The 25,471-nt window shown below is 32.1% G+C and overlaps 1 protein-coding gene across 2 annotated transcripts; it reads left to right on the top strand.

The window, feature by feature from the left end:
* The first annotated feature begins 3,373 nt into the window (after positions 1-3,373).
* LOC107638882 (E3 ubiquitin-protein ligase UPL6) lies at positions 3,374-19,117 on the top strand. Of its 2 annotated transcripts, none has more exons than XM_016342282.3 (26): positions 3,374-3,995; positions 5,584-5,681; positions 7,715-7,842; positions 8,888-8,999; positions 9,331-9,511; positions 9,696-9,878; positions 10,444-10,626; positions 10,919-10,994; positions 11,697-11,812; positions 11,919-12,220; positions 12,451-12,547; positions 13,280-13,423; positions 13,861-13,944; positions 14,028-14,114; positions 14,251-14,391; positions 14,483-14,608; positions 14,979-15,077; positions 15,561-15,628; positions 16,133-16,199; positions 16,825-16,995; positions 17,075-17,164; positions 17,565-17,645; positions 17,785-17,858; positions 17,939-18,010; positions 18,122-18,211; positions 18,693-19,117. In XM_016342282.3, exons 1-26 carry the CDS (start codon positions 3,837-3,839, stop codon positions 18,757-18,759), a joined length of 3,096 nt encoding a protein of 1,031 aa, XP_016197768.1. In that variant the 5' UTR covers positions 3,374-3,836; the 3' UTR covers positions 18,760-19,117. The 2 variants fall into 2 exon arrangements, 1 of the variants encoding a protein (XP_016197768.1); XR_015880934.1 differs by having other exon boundaries at positions 3,561-3,995; positions 16,670-16,995.
* Positions 19,118-25,471: the final 6,354 nt, after the last annotated feature.

Genomic DNA, 25,471 nt, shown 5'->3' with positions numbered 1-25,471 from the left:
AGATTATGATCATTTTAATAAAATTAGGATATAATGTATAAATTTAAAATCTAGTTTAATTTCTTAAATTTACTTTTAAGAATATTTTTTAATTATTAATTTGCTAATTGACTTTTAAACAAGTATTCTAATTTAAAATTACAGATAATATAATTTATTTTCTTTGTTTATAAAAGTAAAGCATTAAATTTTAAATTCTCAATTATTTAAATTAAATCATATAAAATTTTTAATCTTTTACGACTACTAAATTTTATAATTTAAATATAGAAAACACTCAATAATTGTAAAAAATCAGATAAAATCTTAATTTATTTTAAATTCAATTTATCAAAATTTGCTTTAATTATTTATAATAAAATAATTTTTGAGATTAAAGTCTTTAATGAATAAATAAATTAAAATTAGCTCATAATAAAATTTTTCTAAAAATTCTGGGTCTTACAAGTACCACTCCCACTTTCTCATCAGGAACTCGAACAGCGGCACTTTGGCACCAGCACAAAAGGACGCGACCTCAAGAAGGAGTCTGGACCTCACGTTGAGGTCCAAATCACCGTTTCAGAGAACTCCCAGAACAATTACAAATATAATTTTATTAAATAATCAACTTTAACTAATAATTAAATGACAAAATTAACAATAAAATAGTAAATAAATTAAAATTAAAAATTAAAAATTAAAATAAATAAATAATAATTACTCTTTGTGAAAAATAGTTCTTTCCAATATTTTTTATTTTTAAATGAGAAAAATTTCTTCTGCATTTTGAAAATAAATGAATAACTTTTACTGTTTTACATTATGTCATTAATTCATTATTTTGTCAATTAAATGTTTGTTTTTATTTTAAGATTTTAAATTTAGAATTTTATAATTTAAAATTCAAGATTTAAAATTTAGAATTTAATATTCGAATATTATTTTATTATTAATTTTTAAAGTTAAATTAAAAAATGAGAATAATCACTAATTCTCTCGGAATTTATAAGAATTTTTCTTGAACGAGGTATGTGTAACAGTGTAAGAGCATCTTTAACGGGCTAAATTTTGGAGTCCGGTTACTATTTTGTCAGAGAGAAAAGAGAATTTGAGCGTTGGAGTGAAACTCAAGTGAGTTCCTTCACTCATTTCAAGACGAGGGAGTCCCTTTAAATGGGACTCCCATTAGCCAATCCACACTTGTCAAATAAATAATAATTAATATTAATTAAATAAATAATTGTATAAAATGTTAATTAATTAAATAATAATTAATTCAATAATAATTATAATGATTAATTATATTAAATATTGTTATTTTTATATAATTAATAATTTATATTAATTATTTAACTAATAATTAATTAAGTAATTAAATTATAATTAATTTATTAATAATTATAATAATTAATTAGATTAAATAATTAAATTTTTATTTAATTAATAATTTATATTAATTATTTATATCATAATTAATATTAAATATTATTTATATTTATATTATTATATTAAATTAGCCGTTGCAAAACTAGCTGTCGTAAAATTAGCCGTTAGAAACTAGCCGTTACTATATTATCGTTATTATTAATAAATTAATATTTTGTTACTCTATATATACCATTTAGATACACTTCTATTCTCACACTCTCTACTACTCTTCTTCATCACTTTCAAGTTTACGAAATCAAAGTTCTGCTACTATTATTTTTTGTTCGAAAAAATGGATCCAAACCAACTCAACTCTTTCTTCAATTACTTACAAAACTTTTCTCAAATACCAAATACCCAACAATCTCAAACCTCAAACTCTCAAGTTCCAAATCAAAACTTCACACTACCAAATACATTTCAAAATCCAAATCCACAAAATCTTTCTAATTTCAATTTTCAAGCTCCTTATAATAATCAATTTCCTATATTCCAACCGCAAAATCAAAATTCACAAATACCCCATTTTCCATTTTTATCCATATTTAACCCCTCTATCGGAAATGTTACTCCAACTTTCTTGCTATTTCCAACTCAATTCAGTGCATCAAGACATAACTCATCTGGTGTTGGTGGCTCTTCTAACCCATTCTCTCAGACTCCTATACAATCTAGTCCAAATTCGCAATATTCAGATTTTGCCAACCCTCGTGGATTAGATGCTATCGACCTCAATGATGATAATATTGAAGATCGGAGGCAAGATAGTATTCAACACTGACATTGGAAAGAGGATGAGATGCTGATCAGTGCATGGTTAAATGTTTCAACTGGCGCTGTAGTTGGTACTGATCAAAAGGGGAAAACATTTTAGAGTCGAATTCATAGCTATTGTGTAGAATTTTGCTCCGACATGACAAGGGGGGTAGTTGCATGTAAGAAACGATGGTATAAGATTAACAAGGCTGTTGCACAATTTGCTGGATGCTACGATCAAGCTAGTCAAAACATAAGGAGTGATTTGAACGCTGATGATATAAAGGAGTGGTTCCAACGGCTGGTTCCCATTCCACTTTTTTCTGACACTTTGAGGAACCTACCGTTGAAGCATATCATGAATGAGTCCTAGCACATTGTTCAAGAAGAGAGTCCCTGTTTAGAGGGACTCATCGTAACCAATAATAACTTGCCACTTGGCAAGTTATTATTAAAAATAAATAATTATATAAAATTAAAATAATTAAATAATTATATTAAATGATTAAATAATAATTAAATTAATTATTATTATAATAAATAATTATAGTAAATAATTATTTTTTATGTAATTAATAATTTATATTAATTATTTAAATAATTAAATCATAATTAATTTGTTAATAATTATAATAATTAATTAGATTAAATAATTAAAATGCTAACACTTATATAATTAAATAATTAAATCATAATTAATTTATTAAATAATTTTTATTTTTAAAATTTAAAATACTAACCACATTATTAAAATTAGCCGTTGCGAAACTAGTCGTTGCAAAATTAGCCAATTTCACAATTGAAAGAGGACTTGATTAAAAACAAATGACAATTTTACAATGTTTGTCGTCAATTATAGAGCTTAATTATGTTTTTTTTTATTAATTAATTTTATAAATTAGTGTAATTCCGAATTATATATTATGTATTATTGTTATATATGAATTTATTTAATATTAATATTTTTTAATAGTAAATTATTTTTAAATTTATAAATTTAAATTATATTATTGAAAAAAGTTAATTATATTAATTTTAAATATTTTAATTAATTAATTAATTAAGTGAAACTACAACATAAACTAAAATTAGTTCCTTCTAATAGAGAAAAGAAAAATATTTTGAATTCTTATTTACTGTTTATGACACAAAAATTAATGTGAAGTTACTTTTTATTACAGGTGGTACAAATAAGAAATGGAATGAGTTCCTTTTTGACGTCTCCTTCAACTGCACACTCAGTTCGTTTCCTACGTCACCTCAGAAACCGTTTCTGCAAAACAAAAATTCCAATTTTATTAATTTTTTTCATTTTCGTATTTTTTTCTTTCACCATGCAATGCACGTAATTCACATTTTTTATTTTATTTTCCTAATCAGAATTCAGAACAGTGCCTCCTCCTTTCGGAGCTCTCGCTCTTAATATATTCCTACCTACCTCACCTCACCTGCTTCCTCTTTCTCGCGTTTCAAACAAACAACTCATCACTCGTTTCGTTTCGTTTCTCATTTTCTCGTCGCAAAACTCATTCACATTCGCGAGATTTTCAACTGCGCCTCAATTGCAGATTCGCTTCCAGTGTAGGGCGCGGATTTTTGGCCCCAAAACTCGTGCAGTGAACAAATTGAACGAAAGGAATAAAGGAGAAGATTCAGGTGAAGTAATAATCATGTTCTTCAGCGGTGATCCTTCGACGCGTAAGCGCATTGATTTAGGTGGTCGCAGCTCGAAGGAAAGGGACCGGAAGAATCTTCTGGAGCAGACAAGGTTGGAGCGAAATCGCCGCATGTGGTTGCGCCAGCAGAATTCTGCTGCGATTAAGATTCAGGTTCGTGGTGCAATTTTATTTTATTTGATTTTTAAATTACTCAATCTGTTAGGATGTTTGTGATGTTAAATGATAGATAATTGATAAGCAAGTGAATGTGCTTTTCTTCCTTTATTTTATTTTCTTTTATTTAGCGGATTTGTATCTGTTACTGGTTTTTTAATTTTTATGACTTTGGAATTGTGAAGTTGCTGTTGTTTTGGGTTAAGGAGTGATAAGTGATATAATTTATTAATCTGTGCTAATGTTACTAAAGGAAGCATTAAATATTAGTAGACTTGGCATATTCCTATTTGGTTTACAAAAGGATCATTGGATTATGTAGTGTAAAACTCCTCCGGAATTTTATTTGTATTATGCATTCTCCAAGTGAATTGAGTCTAGAAAAAGCCAATCTAGTAGCATAAAAAGGAAAAAAAAAAAAAAACAAATAAAAGAAAAATTCAATATCGTCTAGGGTCTTTGAAAATGAAATGAGTCCAAAGTCATTGGTGCACTTACCTAATAATGTGTTTTATTTGCAAAGGATATAGTCTTAGAGAGTTGAGAGAGGAAATAGATGGCAAGTTAGAGGCTTAGGCTGTGGTTCATGGAGAATAGCTGTGGAGCACATTACTTTTATTTAAGTAGAAGCTAGGAGGAGTGCATGGAACATCAGTTCAGCAAGAAGCAAGCAAATTTTAACTTGGAAATTGGTCATTACACCACATAGAAGTTGCACAACTTGATTATCTTGGATTCATTACATACATTGTTGGGGGAAAAGAGAGATGTAATTGAGATTCAAGCCAGATTGATGAAATGGAAGAGAGTTTTGGTGTTGTTTTGTGATAGAAGAATGTCAAGTGTGGATTATCATCACTAATTGAGAAGGTGGGTAGGGGTCCAATAGGAGTGTTAAATCAATATTCACACTTGACATGGTCAAGTAGATTTTCCAGTCAAGTGCGAAACTTCTTCACTAAATGATAAGGTGAGTTCTAACATGCGTCACCAAGATTGTTCAATCAGTGGTATAAATTCATACTTGACATGGTCTAGTAGATTTTCCAATTCAGAGGATCGATTCCACTGGATAGTGGCTTTAGCTTTGGCATTTTATGTTGAGGTCATAATCATTCATGAATCTTGACCTAACATCTTGACCTTTAAGAGGGCCTATTCTTACCAACCTCCAACTAGGTTTAGGGGTTTAGAGTTTTGAGTTTAGCCAGCTAGGTTTTAGTTTCATGCTTGTAGTAATTCAATAAAATGCATACCTATCAATGGGAAGGCAAACTGATGGTGAGGGGTAATCTTCACCATTTGGATAATTTGGTTGGAGCGCTATTCCTGCACAGATAGATTGTCACACAAACAAGTTTTATGGGATAGGATTAGACATTTAGCATCTGTTGGTGTAAACCTCATACATTTTTAGAGGTCTTTCCCTTTTAGGCATATTGAGATATTGGAAACCTATGCCACATAGATAGTCCTTGTATTATTCATCTCTTGGTCTTAATGATACTCTTTTATCATAATAATTATGAGTGGTAATCTACATTTCATAAGTTTCTTGCAAATTATTGAGCAATTCTTGCTACAGAAATGCTACAGAGGGAGAAAAGTTGTCCGGAATGAACAGTCTAAGCTGCGAGAGAAATGCCATAAAATCTATGGGAAGTACTGCCAGAATTTAGACAGGTAAAATTAGATATTGCATCTATGATATTTTTAAAGTTCTTCCACTGAAACTGTCACAAGGCAATTTTCCTAAATTTTATTTTGATTCCTTTATTTTCTTATCTCTTTTTTGTTTTTACTTTTTGGTCTTTTCACTTTTTTAGTTCTTCTGAGAAAGCTGTGTATTGTCCCAAAATCTTCATTTTTAAAATTTTAATCTATTACTTTATTTTTCTTATTCAATTTTTCATTCATTTTCTTTTTGAAATTTCATTGTTTCATTTTTTAAAATTTCATTCTTTGCAAGATTATATGAAGTCTAGGAATAATTAATGATTCCATCAAGACAACTAGTTATGTTAAATTCAAATACCTTGTGGCTATTTTTTTGCTATTGTATAGAGAATCTCTTATCCTCCTTCAATCTCTCTATTATTTTTCTGTCCATCTTAGTGATATTCTTTTTTTTTTCTAAAAAAAAAAAAGGAAAATAAAAATAAAATAGGGATCTACCTTATCAGCCATAGGGATTAACGGATTCTTAAGTGAATTGGGTGTTGGAGGGAAAGGGAGGAGAACTAAAGGCTTATAATGTAAATTTTATACTACAAACAAGCCTTCTCCCTCCCTCACTTTCCAAACTCCAAACTCCAAACTCACAAACAGCCCCTAAGGCAAGAGATTCACATTATAGAAAACAAAGTTTGGTTTTATGCTTGATTGTCTGGGTGGTCTGGAATGGAATCAATGTAGTTACTACGAAGATTGGTGGACTATGTGTTGTAGATCAACATATTTATATATGGTTTTATTGATTTGTAAACGTTGTAAAATAGGGCACCAAATGAGGTTTTGTAGAAGGCTTTAAGAAAAGAAAGGAATTTGGATTACTCATAGGTTCATGACTAGTGGGTCAGCACTAGTGTAAGAAGACAAGGAAATAGAAGTTCTTCCCCGCACCTATAATTGGGTTGCACCAAAGTCAGATCTGATTCTCACCTTTTTTTTATCCCTGGTCTCTGATATGTTTATTAGAGATATCAATATTTTGTATCATGGTTCATGCATATGATTATGATAATAGGGTTAATAGGAGAGAAGAGAGAGGAAATAAATGGGAAGGCAAAGCTGTAGAGACAAGTTTTAAGGGCATTTAACTAGATGTAAGGTGAAATATATCAATTGTAGGCTTAGCAAGAATTCATCCAAACTTTGAGGTAAAAATGGCAACAATACCATATGTCACATGAGTATCTTAGATTCATCATCCATAATGATGTGGAAATAGAGGAAGATGTATTTAATAATTGAAATGGGTTAGTGTTTAAGGTGTTATCTATGATAAAAATACATGTATTCTCCATGCTTAAAGGAAAAGTTTACTGTCTAGTTATATGATTGGAAATTTTGCATGGGATATTTAGTGTTAGAAGCAAAAATGCTAATAAGGAAGTAAGATTCATGTTGCCAAGATGAGGATGTTGCAACTTGCATTAGCTTATTGGACATAATAGACCAGATGTGATAAAGAATAAATGCATTAGGGAGAAAATTGTGGGAATAATGAAAGTAGATTAGATGGAAAGTAATCCAATGATTGGAAAGGGAGATCTAGAATAATTATAGGTGATACTATCAGAAGAGATTTAAATTTTAATGGTTTGATCGTTGACATGATTTACAATAGATTTTTGAGGCATTGTCTGATCATCTAATGTAGCCAATCACATGACAGCGAGATCATGCTTATTGACTATATTTAGATTGATTTGTTTTGCATTAAAAAATTTGACCAAAATTTTTCTTCTAAACATCTTTTATTACAAAAATATCTTAAGGTGAAACAAGTTAAACATACTATTCATTTATCAATTCCATAAATATTAGATTAGAACAGCATGCAACACATGGCTATAATAACTAGTTGTTACATGAGACCTACTAACGATCTTTCAGTAACCGTTTCTTTAAAAATTATTGATATTCTTTAGCATGTTTTTCACTGAGCATTGCACCATGACAGCTCAAATTAATACCATTTTGTGTGCATTCAGGAGTGCTTTTGGTCCAGATTCTGATTTCCTCCGGCAGTTCCTCTTTTTCTTTAATGCAGAAAATAATGATGATGTTTTAGCTCTTGTGAATATTTGTCGACTGCTTCAACAGTTTGTTCAACAGAGTGGTAATTGTCAATCAGCAATCCTTTAGGCATGGTTTATGCAGTTTATTTTCTACTGCTATTGGTTATAGAATTTTCAGCTAGATTTTGCAAATTTTTATTTCCTTCACAGTTAACCTATCTACCCTTCAAAAAATATTTATATTAAGCAAACAACAAAAACAACCTTATCTACTGGTGGAGCCAACTAACATTGATAAATTGACACCATCTTTTACTATCCAAAAATAAATTTTGTAAAGAATTCAGAACATGTTTAAAATTTGGAACATAATCTTCTCTAATGATATCTCCTTATCGTTGACCCTTAATAGGAATATTTCCCACTGATCCCATTTTCTCATTGGACCCTCTGTTGGTCATATTTGATCAAACCACTTTAGGTGATTTTTCTTTTCGGTAAGGGTTACCTAAGACTTTCCATTCTCGAATATGTTAATTTTTAGTTGATTTACAAAAGTGGATAGAATTGGTTTGGGGTATTATCTTTTATTGTTTCTCCATACATCCTCTCATGACTTAATTACCTCTTTCCCTTGGCATTTAATTTTTCCAAGCTTCATCAGTGTGTGCAACTAATCTGCCTACCAGCTCAATCGCTTGTCTTTGATGGGGATGTCTTCAGAGTGGGTTTTATATGGAAAAACGTGAACATATTTCAGATGGTTTTGTGAGGATAGTTCAATTAAGAAATTGGTTGAAGCTTTATTCTTTTTCCTTTGAATTTTTCTGTGTTGCGCCTTATGTTGATTGTTCGGCCAAGGATGAATTTGGATGTCTCATTATATTTTTGGATGACATAGAGACACAAAGGTGTTGATATCTTAGAAAATAATAGAAAAAGAAAATCGACTAACAGATTTAAATGTGATTAGTTTTCTTCTACATGGTACTGAAAATTGAAATATGTAACTATTTTTCTCAATTATATATCTCTAGTGCTTGTTAGAAGTGAAGCAAATTGAAATTTCATAAATATTTGCCTTCATCCTTGCTGTTTCTGTAATATGTACTGTTGGGGTTGAAACTAATGAAATATATGCAACAGGGGACGTTGTGAGGCTTTTTTCTGGTTTAGATTACTCATCCACTTGTCCTCTGGTCAACTATCGGGTGAAGCAGTTGGTATATACTTGTATTCGAGCCTTACATCAGAATAGGTAGGATTCATTGGCTTAATTTAACTTCATTACTTTCTATGGGAGTTCCAAATATAACATGCATATGATGGTCAGAAGGGGGCAACATTACTTCCACTCTCTTGTGCTTCAATATTAGGTGATTTGTATGTATCTTATGACATAACCTGGAAACCGTACTTGTTATGGAACCTTTTGAAGGATATTCAGCTTGGTTTTTGTTGTTGCTATACTATTTCGTTTGAAGCATTACTTTAAAAATCTCTTTTTGGTTTGGTAGATAATCTTTTCTATGTACCGTGTTTTTGGGTTTCTTGTGCTATCTTGCTTAATTTTTTTTTTCACTGGACAGAAATCAGTTGAAGGATCAATTTTTATTGGTTCCTGAGGAATCTAGTGTAACAGCTATTCCTTTATTGGAAGTTTTAGTGTTATTGATAGATATCAAACTTCCATGGAGCTGTAAGATAGTAGGACATATGTTTCAAAACAATGCATTTGGTCTACTTAGAGAGATTATTCTCACAGCAAAGGTAACATATAAATCCTTTCACATTTATTATTGAAGTTCCTTAATGGGTTTCAAGAAACTTTCATTTAAATATATTATGAATTTACTTTTTTATATTGACAGTTTAAAATAACCAATATAATTTGACCTCTTATACCATTTTGCAAATAAATGCTTAAAGTCCTAAGCTTAATGATCTGCTCCAGGATGATGTAGATAATCGTATTTACCCCGCAAAGGGATCATCATTGGAACGTGTGCTTACTGTTGTAATGTGTCATATTGGTCAGAAGCCATGTATCTGTTCATATTTTGATCCAAGATATGACTTCTCTTCGCAAATCCTTACAATTCCGTTCCTGTGGAATGCTTTTCCAGACTTAAGACAGGTATGTTTTGTACTAATTCTATTTTATGGTTCTTTTTTCTTTATTTGGGTGATAAGTGGAAGGTGAGAGGTGCTAATCATCAGGAATCTACATATGTTTTGAACATATCAAGAGAGAAACAAATATAAGATAAGATGTTATATAGTTTACAAGATCTAGAAAATTAATATTGAAACCTTGGTTTGGGGAATTCACTGGGAACCACTCTAAGAAAGTACTAAGGTCCAGCCTCAAACAATTTTTTAGTGAATTTTAAGCTCCTTTAGGTCATCAGTAGGAAATATTATACTGCAACCTTAGCTTGTATTCTATCTTGTTGATACCATTCATAATCAATTGATATGCAACTAACAATGTGAAAACCCTGGGAGGAGGTGGGGAGATCTCAAACTTATTAAAAGTGAATTATTATTCCTGTACCTTTTATTGCTTAGGCTCCCAATGGTTGCTCTTCCTTTTTTATATGTCCTGCCTGCGTGCTAGAGTTTGTTGATGTGCCAGAACTATTTGGTTTCTATTAACTCTGGCAAATCTTGTGAGAAACTGGGTTATGTTTGCTTCTCAGGTTTATGCAACACAAGGCCTGAATCAACATTATGTTCATCAGATGGCAACTCTTGTTCCAGATCTAATCAATTTTCTACCTAAGGACATATCTGATGAAATTCCTACCTATGCCTGTCTGCTTGGAAATATATTAGAAACCGCGGGAATTGCTTTGTCACAACCTGACTGTTCGTTTGATATGGTAATGAGATTAGTCATTGCAGTTTACCATCTTTTATTATCATTCTAAGTTTAAATTGCTTCATATATCTCATGTGTGCTTTTATCTGGCTCAACCCTTTTTTTTAATTTTTTTTCCTTGATGTAATACATTTGATGCAGTTAGCGAGCTTTGGTATTTGCTGTACCTTTATTTAAAGGAATTATTTGCTTTAATGTGGTTTTTTCCTTCTTTCTATTTTGATAAATATTCGCTTAAAGCCTCATCTTATCTTAATATTGATTTTTTTTTTTTTTTTTTTTTTTCTATTCAGGCCATGGACCTTGCAGCTATTGCTACATTTTTGCTTGAGTCACACCCATCGCTGAAACTGTTGAATAAGAAAGAAAGTATGCTTTCTTACCACACTGTTGAATTTTTCATTTTTGTTTGACTGAAGATTCTTTTTATATACTATTTTGAATTAAAAAATATGTTAGTAGGTAGAAAGAAGGAAAATGCATTTATGGGGAGGATGAGCAGTCCTCCAAAATGAATAAAACAAAATAGAACAGTGACCCTAAGTGTCTCAGAAAGGCAACAGGCAGTTTAATATCTTCCATAGAAGAGAAGCTCCCTTGAAATATGTAACAACCATGGATGGAGAACATTAGACAGGAAAAAACATAATTCTATCCAAAACAAATTTCAGTGTAGACACAATTTTAGGAACTGCACTCCAGCCAAATGCTCAAAAGAACTGCTTGGCATACGGTATGCTATAAGCCTATACAGCCTTGTTTTACCTGCAAAGACTTTTGAAGTGTATGCCGACGCTTGAGAGATTGCTTAAAAGTCAAATGGCATATCCATTGTTCTATAAGTACTTAAAAGCAAATTATTTATTAGAGGCTAGTAATCTTACTACACAAAAATAACTGAACTATCGTTTCTGAATTAGACTTGAGCAAGATGATGTGGCTTGACTACTTTGCTTCATCATAATTATTAAATTTATCATCACTTTTATAAAAACTGAGATGGTTCTCACTCATGCAGTCCTCCCCTTCCCTCTCTCTCTCTTAATGGTGACTGGTGACTGTTAATTTCAGATTCCGTGACTCGTGAGGATGACACTGGTGATGATGAAGTCATGGAAGTAGCTTTGGACAGGAAATTGGAGCAACAAATTTGCAATGCCATAGATACTCGCTTCCTTCTACAATTGGTATGCTATTTTGTAATGACATTTGTATCTAGTGTCATCCACAGAATTTTGATAGTGTTTTTCTGGAAAAATTTGATCTAGAATTGTGATCTCTTGACATCTGCAGACAAATATATTATTTAGAGATATTTCATCTGTCAATGGTTCAGATTATGGGCCAGATGATCGGGAGGTTGCAGCTGTTGGTGCTATTTGTGGATTTTTATACGTTATCTTCAACACATTGCCACTTGAAAGGATTATGACTGTGCTTGCTTACAGAACCGAACTTGTTCCTATGTTATGGAAATTTATGAAGCAGTGTCATGAGAATAAACAACGGTTATCTTTGTCTGAGTGGTTATCTTACCTTTCTGGTGACGCACCTGGTTGGCTGTTACCTCTGGCTGTATTCTGTCCTGTCTACAAGTAAGAAACTTTTGTACTGTTGACTTGTTTAATAGATTGTTTAATAGATCCTAGCATTGTACTCTCTTAATAATCTTCATTTTAACCCAAAAAAACAAAAAAGAGAAAAGATGTCATATGGATTCATCAACTATTGTGTCTATGAGCCACTGTCTTTTGACCTTTTTAATTACATGTTCTAGTTTGAACCTTAGGTAATTCATTTATATATCCTATTTTTTGTTCATCAGGCACATGCTCATGATAGTTGATAATGAGGAGTTCTATGAGCAGGGGAAACCACTATCACTGGAGGACATTAGAAGCCTAATCATTCTGTTAAAACAGGTAATGGTTGTTATGGATTATTTACCTTTCTAATTAAAATTGTTGAGAGTTTTGAGGTTGACATCTATAGTCCGTGGGAAAAGGAAATTTATTGATGTGTTGCTGAATGGAACCCCCCCCCCTCTTTTCCTTTTTACCTTTTCTCTTTGAACCTTGAGCAGTTACATGGATACATTTACTAGTACTGTTACGTATGTGACATGATTTTCAAAACTAGGATATGGATATGACGAAATATATTATAAAATTTTAAGCAGAGACATTGCAAAAATCAAAACATAAGCATAGGGAAAAAATTTAAAAAAGAAGGCAGAAGAGGTTTTGAAGGTAGTTAAATAGCAATGTGTTGTTTTTAGTAGAAGATCAAACCCAGTGACAGACCCAGAAAATCTATTTGTTTAATTTAGACTAAATTGTACTGAAGTGATATTGGGATTAACCCAATAAGTACTAGTACCAGATAAGTATTTGGTACAGGTATGACAACAATTTAGGAATACCCATGCTTCTAAAGCAATATAGAAATAAGGTGCCTTTAATCTTTGCAAGGTTGTATATCCATGTGAATATCCAAGTCCAGAGAACTGGAGTTGTTGCATCATGGAAAAGTAGTAGTCTTGGCCACTATATTGCATTGCTGCCAAGGTTTTATCAAAATTGCTCTATACAATAATACTATATGACCTTATTTGAAGTTGGAGTGAATTTAAGTTAACTTTGCTGCTTCCACAGGTTCTGTGGCAGTTGTTGTGGGTGAATCATACATCATCTGCTACTCCAGTAAAATCTGTTCCAGTTACCACGGTTAGTAAAAGGCAATCTATTGAAGCCATTCAACAGAGGGTTAGCATTGTGGTCTCTGAGCTGCTCTCCCAGGTAGAACCGTAGCAACAAACATTGTTATTCTATTCCTTTGTTATATACTTAGGGATACGTACATATTAATGGCTTCTGTGGTTCTTGGTTATAAATATTTTGAGGGAATTATCTTTTGTAAATTTATGTTTTCTACTTTGGAGTAGGGATTTTGCCACTTATTTTCTTGCTTTTGTTTTATTTTTCCTATTCCATTTCAAAGGATATCTTGACCTCTTTTTAGTCGTTTTTTCACTCTTCTTAGCCTTCTATATGCTTTCCTATTAAACAAAATGATATTTAGAGGTTTTCCCAGTTCTAATTTTATTTTTATATATATTAAAAGATTTTGGTATCTGTTCCCTGAATAGGCATCTATATGTATTTGTGACCAATAACCATATGTAAGCTACTTTTGTTTATCCTTTTCTGACTTTCCTTTTGATTCTTTCTGATAGCTGCAAGATTGGAACAATCGTCGACAGTTTACTTCCCCCACTGACTTCCATGCTGATGGGGTGAATGACTCCTTCATCTCTCAGGTATTATCTCTGCTGCAGACTATTGTTTTTAGATAAAATTAACGAAAACTTATTTTGGTAGTTGTATAATCCTCTTTCCACAGGCTTTGATGGAAAAGACACGAGCAAATGAAGTTTTAAAACAGGCTGCTTTGTTGATACCATTTACAAGCAGGGTTAAAATATTCACTGTAAGAATCGTTCTGAACTTTTATTTGCTTCATATATGGGTCAATTTTGTATCATATTACAATGGATGGCAGTGAACAGTTTTGGAGTCTGGCATTTTTCGTATGTTTGATTATGCCCTGTTTATTTTTTCACCAGTCTCAACTAGCTGATGTTCGGCAACAACATGGATCTCAGGCCTTATTTACTAGAAACAGATTCAGAATAAGACGAGATCATATCTTGGAGGATGCTTATAATCAAATGAGCCAGTTGTCAGAAGATGATCTTCAGGGATTGGTGATGTCCTTTTCTGAGGCTTATCCTCGAGTTTATTAGCCATTCCCTGGTTCTGGTCTTTATGGTAATTAGTAAATGATCCTTTGTGCAGATTCGTGTGAGTTTTGTAAATGAATTTGGAGTTGAAGAGGCTGGAATAGATGGAGGTGGAATATTCAAAGATTTCATGGAGAACATCACACGTGCTGCCTTTGATGTGCAGTATGGATTATTTAAGGTCATTTTAGCACTGTGCTACTGTTTATTTTCTGTTCTACTGTTTATTTTTTATAGTTGTCAAGATATAATATTATAAAACCATTCATGATAGCTTAAGCTTTAAGGAGAATTAGTTTTGGAATTGATATTACTTTGAACACTGTAGCAAAGCCTTTGCAGTTTGCACTAAAGTAGCACCTATTGTGTATGTGGGACTAAAAATATGGTTAAAATGGTTTGGGGGGAGTGTGTAAGTGTGACATCTGAAATGTCCATATTAAAACAACCACCAAATATCCATATCATGTCACCATGGATTTATGGAAATGGATAAGCTTACCTTGTGATATATTGCTTTCCATTATGATGAAAAAGGTCAATTTATACAGGAAACAGCAGATCACCAGCTTTATCCCAATCCTGGATCAGGGATGATACATGAACAACATCTTCAATTTTTCCACTTTCTTGGTACACTCCTTGCAAAGGTGTGTTCTTGTTTCCGCTTTCCTCTTGTCCTTTTTTAATAAAGCGGGGCCTTGCATAGTGACTGAATCTTCTAATTTTGGTATTCTGTTATCTTGGTCACATGGTTTTAAGTTTTAACTTTTATTTGCTTGATCAGCGTCCTACCATTATTATTATTGTTGTTGTTGTTGTAATAATGGTGGTGATAATGTACTATATATGAAAAAGATTCCTACACATGGTTTTATTTGAATAGTTATGTTAATTTTTTTATTTTTAACTTCAGAAGTCTCCAACCTCATAAGCTGTTTCATGTTTTGGCAACTTTTTAGCTCATAATGTAAATTTTTCATGTTTTCAGTTAAAAATATTATTTCTAACATCTAAATAAGGATACGTTGGATTGGCACAGACATGGCACTAATAATGATAATGATACTTATGCATATTTTTCTTGATTGATTGTTTGATTGGAACTTCACACTTACAAGTTGCACTTGCAGGCAATGTTTGAAGGGATTCTGGTTGATTTACCATTTGCTACTTTCTTTTTGAGCAAATTGAAACAAAAGTAAGACTTCTGGTGTCTCTTAGTGTGCTTATGATAGTTTTTTCATTTAACTTGAAGTTGTCGAATGCTCAAATTATTAGATGTTGTAGTGGTAGCTTCCATGTCCATTGTGGCAAATATATTGAATATCTTAAAATGAATGTTCTGTGAACATCTATAAAAAGTTTAGTAGATTAACATGTATGATGAGAAATTATTGTGCTATAAGTGGTGCCTTGCTTCTACTTGGTACAAGTTGCGTGATCTCTTTAGAGGGCTGTCTCCCTCAGACTCGGATATGCAGAGAGACTGAAAGCTTTGTTGTAGTTTTTTTTTTCTTTTTTTTTTTTTGTTTTTTGGGGGGGTGGGGGGGGGGGTGTTCTAACCTAGTATTTTGTGAATTGAGAATTTCTGGTCCTCCATGCCTTCTGTAACATCCTTCTCTCTTTGTTAGTGTTTCTTCTTTTATCAAAAAATAAATGGATACTTCCTGTTTGCTCACAGCTTTTATTTCCCTCCCATCAGGCACAACTATTTGAATGACTTGCCATCTTTGGACCCAGAATTGTATCGTCATCTTATATTTCTAAAGGTAATATAATATTAGTTCTCATTTGTCTTGTTATGAGAAAGCTCCAGCTCTTTTAAGTATAATTGTACACTTGGTTTTTCAAAAATATTTGTGCACATGGTAGTCCTCCCTTTATTTGACATTAAATTTGTCCTCAAATGTCAACTAGCACACTCAGGTTCAACTTTTTAAGGGCTGATTTGCTTGATCTTCTAGTACTAATATGAGGGCGTAAATTGTCATTAGAGGACCAACAACAATTGAGTCTTATCACTAAAAATTTATGTCAATTTTCACCATTTTAAATTAAAAAAAATTATAATAACCTCCAGAATAGCAAAGGTTATTTGTGTTTTGTGGCAGGGGGTGGGGGTGTTCAACAAGGTCTTTCTTGCTATATTGTCTTGGGTATGGGGTACCTGGGGGTGAGGTGAAGTTTAACTCATATAGTTTGGGAGAACTGATCATAGATTGCTTGCATGGCATGGCAGGGGCGGAGCCACTCATACATTGCCCCCCCTAAACTTCAACTTTTTTCTCATAAGTTATGTGTAAACTTTGGCCCCTCCCCAAATTTTATCGTAGCTCCGCTCCTGTGGCATGGCATTGTCCTCTTTGATCTGATTCATCTGTTTGTGACTGACAGCATTATGAGGGTAACATTTCGGAGTTGGAACTATACTTTGTTATAGTAAACAATGAATATGGAGAGCAAACTGAAGAGGAGCTCCTACCTGGTGGGAAAAACAAACGTGTCACTAATGAGAATGTCATTACTTTTATCCATCTTGTAGCTAATCATCGCTTGAATTCTCAGGTAAAGTTTAATTTGAAATAGATGTATTTGTAACAATCAATTTATGTTTTGATTTACTTAAGAATGATGATGGTTTCAGATACGTCAACAAAGTTCTCATTTCCTGAGAGGATTTCAGCAACTTATTCAGAAAGATTGGATTGATATGTTTAACGAGCAAGAACTGCAGGTTTTCTTATAACCTGATCCACTTTTAGCCTGAAAAGCCAGTTTTGTTGATTTGTATTTATTAATATTTACTGTTGCCTGGTGGACCTGATGATGTATAGGATTGACAACTGTTCAATTTGCTTTTAGTAATGTTGCATGCCTTGAATCAGTTTCTACCTCAATTGAAATTTTTTTTACTAGTTCCTTGCATGCTTCCTCTTCCTTTTGTTGCGCTATTCAATTCTTTATAAGTAGTATCTCTAGTTGCTAGTTTTGCATTTTATAATAATCTTGGTTTGAGTCTATCAAATGTCCTGTAGATTTGTAAATCTGAACTTATTTTCTTGTATCCGTAATTTAATTTTTATGGTGACTTTTTTTATTGAGTAAAAGTTGTTTGACATTATCGTTTTCCACAGCTTTTGATATCGGGTTCACTTGACAGCTTGGATGTTGATGATTTGCGACTTCATACAAATTATGCAGGAGGCTATCATAGCGTAATTTATCTGTCTCAGGCATTTTTGCTTATTAGTGTTCCTAGATTGAATTTTGGCCTTGCAATTTTTGTTAGCACTTTACCTCTTAACCTCTGTTCTTATTGACTCTCACGAATTCTACATATTTTTCTTCTTTTAGGAGCATTATGTGATTGAGATGTTCTGGGAAGTTCTCAAAGGATTTTCCACGGAAAACAAGAAAAAGTTTTTGAAGTAAGATACACATTATAGAATTTAGTGGCTCTTATGTATATCAGATCTTAGTATGGTTAACAAAGTTATCATCTTTTCAGATTTGTGACAGGCTGCTCTCGCGGACCATTGCTTGGTTTCCGGTATCTTGAACCTTTGTTTTGCATACAAAGGTGAATGCTTTAATTTTTAATTGTATATTCATTCACTTAAAAAGTGGTGTTTTTCGAAGTAACTTTTGTACATACAAGGCTTACAGCAGAAATTAACTTGTGTTCTTTCAGGGCTGGTGGTAATGCTATTGATGAAGCCCTAGATCGATTACCCACATCAGCTACTTGTATGAATCTGCTCAAGCTTCCGCCTTATACAAGGTTTATCACTGTGCCCTATTGTTTTGCCTTATCTTTGCAGTTTAGAATAGTGAAATTTTGGTTCTAAACCCTGTTTGTCTGGTGGAACTCAAAAAGGCCTGAATTGAAAATGTATGTTCCAGACTACATTTGATAACTATTTTAAAACAAAAATACAGACAATGGAATCTGGTGGCAAATCTGTTTGGAAGAGACTGACAGGGAACAGGCAATATATCTCTTTCGAAGACAAAGTTTGCCAAATTTTGTCTTTCCAAAAACTGGGGACAATGGAGATAAAGATGGAGGAAAAAACTTTCTATATTGGCTATATTTTCATTTCCTAGGCATGTCTGTATTTTCTTTCTGAAAAAACTTATCAAATACAGTCTGAATGCAATCCTGAGAAAGTGTTTTCGTTTTCTATTAATAACTCTTCTGTTGAATTACATCATTCTCTTTTTGTTGCTTTGTTAACTATTTTTTTCACATCCCAATGCAGTAAGGAGCAAATGGAAACCAAATTATTGTATGCTATAAATGCCGAAGCTGGATTTGATTTGAGTTAAATGGAGGCCGTGTAATTTTAGTTCAACCACATGGTTAGATTCCACACTTGCAGAGAATGACTAAATGCAATTGCCAGAGTAGAATAGCAAAAATTACAAACAAATAATCAAATGGTATAAGGAGAACCGAGTACAGAAATGACATGTACATGTATATTCATATTCATCTTGTTCATCAATTTGTGTCAAAATGTAAATATAACTGAAATATAAAGTTATTTGTAAAGTTAATGTGTTGGCAGGATGTTTTTGTATTATCTCTAAAATAGATTAGGACTAGGATATTTTGTATTTTGTAATGTTTTTGTAGGAAGAAATAATTGTAGAAACTACTCACGATATTTCTATTCTCGCACAAGTACCTCTAATAATAGTTTTCCTTTTCGATTGAGATTTCTGTCCTGCCTATATATATTACTTTAATTTAAAGAGTAAATATAAATTAGGAAACTTATAATAGATTAATAGTTGATTTAAATTTGAGAACATGCTTTGTAATAGCCTAACCGTTAAATGAAAATATTCATGGAACATTAGTAAATGAATGGATAACCAAATAATAAACATTGTAAAAGAATACGTCATGCTTATTTTCAAATTTCACGTCTACAAAGAACATATCAATTTTACACACTACAAATTTTCATTTTACACTTGTTTAAAGTTATAATGTTTAAACCAATTTGGGTTCATGGTTATCACTCCGTTTAAATGTTGGGATGTTTAAATTTTGCCTTGTGTATGTAACAATAGTTGAGCTACACATCCAAATTTTTTTGTATCGAAGTCCAACCAAGCAGGTCCAATTCTAACAAAAACTACTCATTAATGAAAGCATGTTACATGTGCCCAAACCCCAAACGTTACCTATCTCTTCGCGCTAGAATATGAAAAACTGTTTGTTCCTCCAACTCAAAATTACAACAAAGAAATTTGAAATCTCTATCAAAATCTATCAAAAATCTTTCAATTTCTCTGCGGAAACAACTGCAAAATCCGACGGTGCATTTGAGATCATCAACAAAAAACATAGAAAAAGAATAACAAAGATTTCTCAAGGTACTGACAAAATTACTTGTTATTATGTTCAGTTTTCTCCTTCGCACCTCACAATTCTTGCAATTTTACTAGTTCAGTTTAGGGTTTAGTAGATTGAGTTTTTCTGATTTAGTTTTTCTTGTTTTTCTCTGTAACTAGAGCATCGAATAGAACTGTGTTATTAGTTTATTGGTTCTAATAAATAATTCGGTTCATTTCTTAGTTTAATTGAGTTCATTTGCATGCAGAAATGAATTAAATGTATTTTTTTGTTGATTGAGTCTTTATGACTTTTTATTCAAATCTGAACCAAATTCGATTCATTTGTGAATTAACTGAGGTTCACTTGATGCTACCGTTAAGTATTGACCAAATTTGTTATACCTTAAGAAATTTAGGTTCATTTGGTTTGGTTTTGCTTGAGTTTGCTGAACTTGTTCATGTGGGGTTGTTTAGTTAGTTTTTTGTTCAAATCTGAACCAATTTCGGTTCATTTGTAAATTGACTGAGATTCACCTGATGCTACTATTAAGAATTGAAAAAATTTTTTATTCCTTAAGAATTTAGGTTCATTTAGTTTCGTTTCGCTTGAATTTGATGAACTTGTTCATGTGTGCTTGTTTAGTTAGTTTTTGTTTAAATCTGAACTAATTTCGGTTCATTTGTGAATTAACTAAGATTCACTTGATGTTGTTGTTAAGTATTGACTAAATATTTTATTCCTTGCAGTCAAAATGAAAAAGAAGACTATCTCAAAAAAGAAGTCACATTACAATGTAAGCATATACACATTAAATCAACTCTATTTTTGTATTATAAATATATGAAGGTTACAAAAAGCTTAGAGAATGGGGGTTGAATCTATGGCCTTCTTTTACTTTGATTGGATTATGTCTTTATACCCAACTTCAAACTTGATTTCTGTTTGAATTGTGCAGCAAAAAATTTAAGAGACAATTTCATTTTGTCTCATAAATTTCAGAAAACAAAACAGCAAGAGAAAGGAAGAAGTTGACACAATTATATATCTTAGTTCAGTTGCCTTGTGCAATGCAACCTACATCCAGTCTCCACAACAATGGTGAAATTTTCACTATAGCCAAAGTATTACATACACCAATTTCCTAGGATTCACACAATCCTATCTGGACACACAAGTTTCTTCCTAAACTTGACTTGGTTATGCTAATACCTAACTCTTTACACTAAGTGCTTACCCAACTTAGCAAGGAGCACCTCACTGGTACATGACACAAGACATAAAATTACAACCAAAGGAAATCTGAAATCACTCTTCGCTTTTCTCTCAAGTGTTTCACTCAGCCTTTTTCACACTTAGGCTTTTTCTCAATGTCTCTCTCTCAGACTTTTACCTCTCAAAGACAATACAGAAAGATATACATTGAAACTGAAATACAAATCAGTAAAACATGAAGTAGATTGATGCATAACAGCCTTTGTTGCTATAAGTTGAACCAGATTTCGTTATCTTTGATTGAAGCTTTTCATCTTGGCAGAATGTTTCTTTAGCTTAGAAACACTATCCAAAACGTTGAACTCTTCATAGAAAAGCTCTAAAAAAAATCCAGATTTTGGTTCTCTCTCCTTGTCTTCAAAATAGAAAAGCATTTTTCCTTTTTGTACCTTGTGCAGAGTCACGGTTTTTTGTTATTCTCAAGTAAACTCTTTGGACTCTTAGCTTGCTTAGCTTGTCACCTCTCATTCTTTATTTAACCCCCAAATTAGGGATCTCAAAGCTGGTCCTTTTTACTTGACCGAAGACCTCATAGCAGCAAGAAAAAGCTTGTTCAGTGGTAAACCCAAATCAAAACCCTTGAGATAGTGCTTTGGCCCCAAGTAACAATTTGAGTCTTTGATTCACAACAGTGATTATCAGAAATCACTTTCTCCATATATCCCAAATTGGCGTTGCAGAAGTTTGAAGAAGGGGTGAAGAAAATAAATTGTATACAAATAGTAATAAATCACCTTTGTCCTCTGACTTAGCTTAACCTGATTTGATTTGGGCGATTAGACCTTTGCTTTCTTGATCTACTTTTCTCTTTCTTTCTTCTCTGGTGAATGAACCAAGAAAAAAAACTCTCTCTTTCCTCAAGAATATGACCGAAGCAAGCAATGTGAATGTTGGCTTCAACTTGGATGAATTGCATTGGGCTTGGATTTTTTTGTCAATTTATTCGGCCCAATAGATATGTTTGATACTTTTACTTGGACTTCGATTGAAGATATGGGCAGCTCCTCTTTCCTTGTTTCTCTTTGTTTGGGCTGTTTCATTTATTTGGCCTACATCCCTAACTAAAAACAATCAAAACTAATTGGGTATTTATCCCAATAATTCAATGTTTGTCATCATCATTTAAATTAGTTGTGTACTCAACTCAACAATATATCATATAACATAATGTTTCAAATCCTTGCAAAAAACTCACGATTTGAGATGCTCAACGAGATCGATAGCTAAGGTATTTGCTGACTTGAGTGAACAAAAGAAAGCTATCGTTGACAAAATGGGATTTGGTGCACTGAGACATATCCCAGAATTGAATGTCTCACACAAGCTCTTGAGGGAATTGATTCTTTTCTTTGATCTCTATCATGAATTCTTGGACACGCGCTATGGGAAAATCTACATAACTCCTGCCAAGATAGAAGATGCACTGGGCCTAAATTTATGCGGTATTATACTTTCCAGTTTTTACATTTGTTTTTCTCTATAACTAGGGAATTGAATATAACTGTGTTGTTAGTGTATTGGTTCTGATAAATAATTTGATTCATTTCTTAGTTTATTTGGGGTTCATTTGGATCCAGAAATGAATTGAATGTGTTTTTGTTTATGATTGAGCCTTTTTGAGTGCATGTCCAAATTTAAACTAATTTTGGTTCATTTGTGTGTTAATTGAGGTTCACTTAATGCTGCCGATAAGTATTGACAAAATTTTTTATTCCTTAAGCAATTTCGGTTCATTCGTTAACTTATTTGAGGTTCATTTGGATACAGAAAATAAATTCGATGTGTTTTTGTTAATGATTAAGCTTTTTTGCCTACTTGTTCAAATCTAAACTGATTTGTTTATATTAAAATATTATAGGGGATAATTTTTCTGAAAAAGTTGAATACAACAGACTGAATGAGTAGCAGAAGGAAATTATTGACAGCTTCAAAGGTGCTACTTTGGCGTCTTTGACAAAATATGTTATTGAGATGAGTGTTGAAGGGGAGAAAAACTTGATGAAATTCAAGAGGACGTTCATTGTCTTCATCCAAAAATGTTTTTTGTTGCTGACAACAATAAGCACAATCTCCGCGGTCTATAAGCCACCTGTCCTTCATGTGGAGATAGTTCGATAATCGAATTGGGTGTCTCATTTGCTGAGCTTCCTGATCAAGGGGATCAAAGCCCAGAGAGCAGGAAACAAACTTTCAGTTGATGGCTGCGTCGTTATATTAATGATAATATATTTCCATGAAATGAAATTCCCTAATGCAAAAGCAGATGATGCTTCTGGGCCACCATGGGTGGCGTACTGGACACGGAGGAGACTGGTCGACCGAATTGCCTTTGAAGAAAATAATAAAATGGTAAATAAAAAAAATCATTTTCCTTAAAATTTCGGTTGAGGTGCTTCTAATTTATTGTGCTAGCTAAATAAGCTTCTGTTTTAGGGAATTGTGAAAGGAGCAGAATTTGAGGGAGGGAGAGAAAGAAGAAAAGAAGGGGAAATGAAGGAAAAAAAAGGAGAAAGAAGAAAAGAAGCTTGTCATCATGCATTCGTCTTCGGAAGAAGAAACTGTTTCTGTATATGAGTATACTTCTCACCATCACTTATTGGAAACTACCTATTTATTTAAAGTTTTATATTGTTATTTTAACAAAATTTTTTGTATGTATTGCAGAGAAGAAGAAGAAATGGAGAAAACACCACCAAAGAAAAGAAAACAACCACAAAAAGTGGGAAAGAAACAAAGCAAAAAAAGGAAGATTGTTCAGACGGATTCGGAAAACGAAAATGAATCCAAACATGAGTAATATTCAAAAATGATTATTTTATTGTTATAAATATATATTCTATTTTTAATGATTGAGTCTTTTTGACTGCTTGTTTAGATCTGAAATAATTTTGGTTTATTTGTGAATTATTTGAGGTTCACTTGATGATGCTGATAAGTATTTATAATTTTGGTTTATTTTTTTTGTTTAATTGAGGTTCATTTGGTTTAGTTTCACTTGAATTTGTTGAACCTGTTAACTTATTCATTTAAAAATTTCGGTTCATTTCTTTTTGAATGAATTGTTAGAAGCGAAGAACTAGAGGAGATGAGTAAAAAAGAAAACAAAAAAGAATGAAGAGAAAAAGTGATGGTGCTGTAAAAACAAATGTTCTGGATGAAATACAAAGAAATGACTGTGACTCGACGGACACGCAATATAATTTATCACAGATGTAAGATTAAGTTTCTTATATAAACTTCTTTTTCTTTCTCTACTAAGTTTTTCCTAAAACCTGATGTAATTTTTTGGTTTTACTGAATAATATTTATTTTTTTGCTTAGACTGTCGTCTATAAATTTGGGCAATGAAAGTGAACCTGTGTTTCAAACACAGACGAGCTTGGGAAGGTCTATAAACGCACCGAGCAATACTAAATAATTTCTCTTAACATTTATTTACTTCTTCTGCTTTTAATTAGAATACCTTGGTTGATGATTTTAATTTCATATCTTTTTATTAGAAAAAAACACCCTTGAATCCCCAGTTACATTTTTTACAAAAAAAAAAAATGGCATGAAAAAAAAGAAAAAAAGAATTTAGAACTTCCAACTATGCAAGTTGAAATACTTACGTTGGTCTTTTAAATTTAGGTAATAATTTTTTTAAAATTATTGACACGGAATTTTACTTACTATCAGTAGCCCAACAACTGGTCGTCAAGAATAAATCCTTCTAGTTCGAGAAGAAAATCAATCTCAACCTCTGGATATGTGAGTTTTCCAATTTACTTTCCTATTATAATCAATGTGCAGATTCCCAATTTATTTTCCTATTCTAATCATTCAACATTAACTCTTTTCTTGTTTATCTTCATTAGAATTTCTATTGCAATTGCTCTTCCAAGTTCTCTTGTGAAAGAACTAAAACAACAAAAAACCTTTACCTCTGTCTCTTTGGAAACTCAAACAAAAGAAGCTTCTGCTAATGAGTAAGTTCTACTTAAAATACTTTTTATTAGTTTTTATGCTATATAATAATAATTTCGGTTCATTTTAAAACATATTACTATGTAATCCAGCTACCAACCCCAAACTCAACAACAAGCCCCTATAAAAACTTTGGAAAGGGAATCAGAGCCAGAAGCTCCTGTAAATGAGTAAGTTTTACTTAAAATCCAATTTATTAGTTTTGATGCTATATAATAATAATTTCGGTTTATTATTAAACACATTTATGTGTAATCCAGCTGCCTCCAAAACCTCAACAGCAAGCTCTCGAATAAACTTCGACAAGGGAATTAGAGCAAGAAGTTCTTGTAAATGAGTAAGTTTTACTTAAAATCCAATTTATTAGTTTTAATGCTATATAATAATAATTTTGGTTCATTATTAAATATTTTTCTGTAAAATCCAACTATCCTCCAAAACCCCAACAACAAA

This window comes from Arachis ipaensis, chromosome B4 (genome assembly GCF_059453495.1).
Source record: "Arachis ipaensis isolate K30076 ecotype BB chromosome B4, ASM5945349v1, whole genome shotgun sequence".
Lineage (NCBI taxonomy): Eukaryota > Viridiplantae > Streptophyta > Magnoliopsida > Fabales > Fabaceae > Arachis > Arachis ipaensis.
This window is presented reverse-complemented; position numbering and strand designations above follow the sequence as displayed.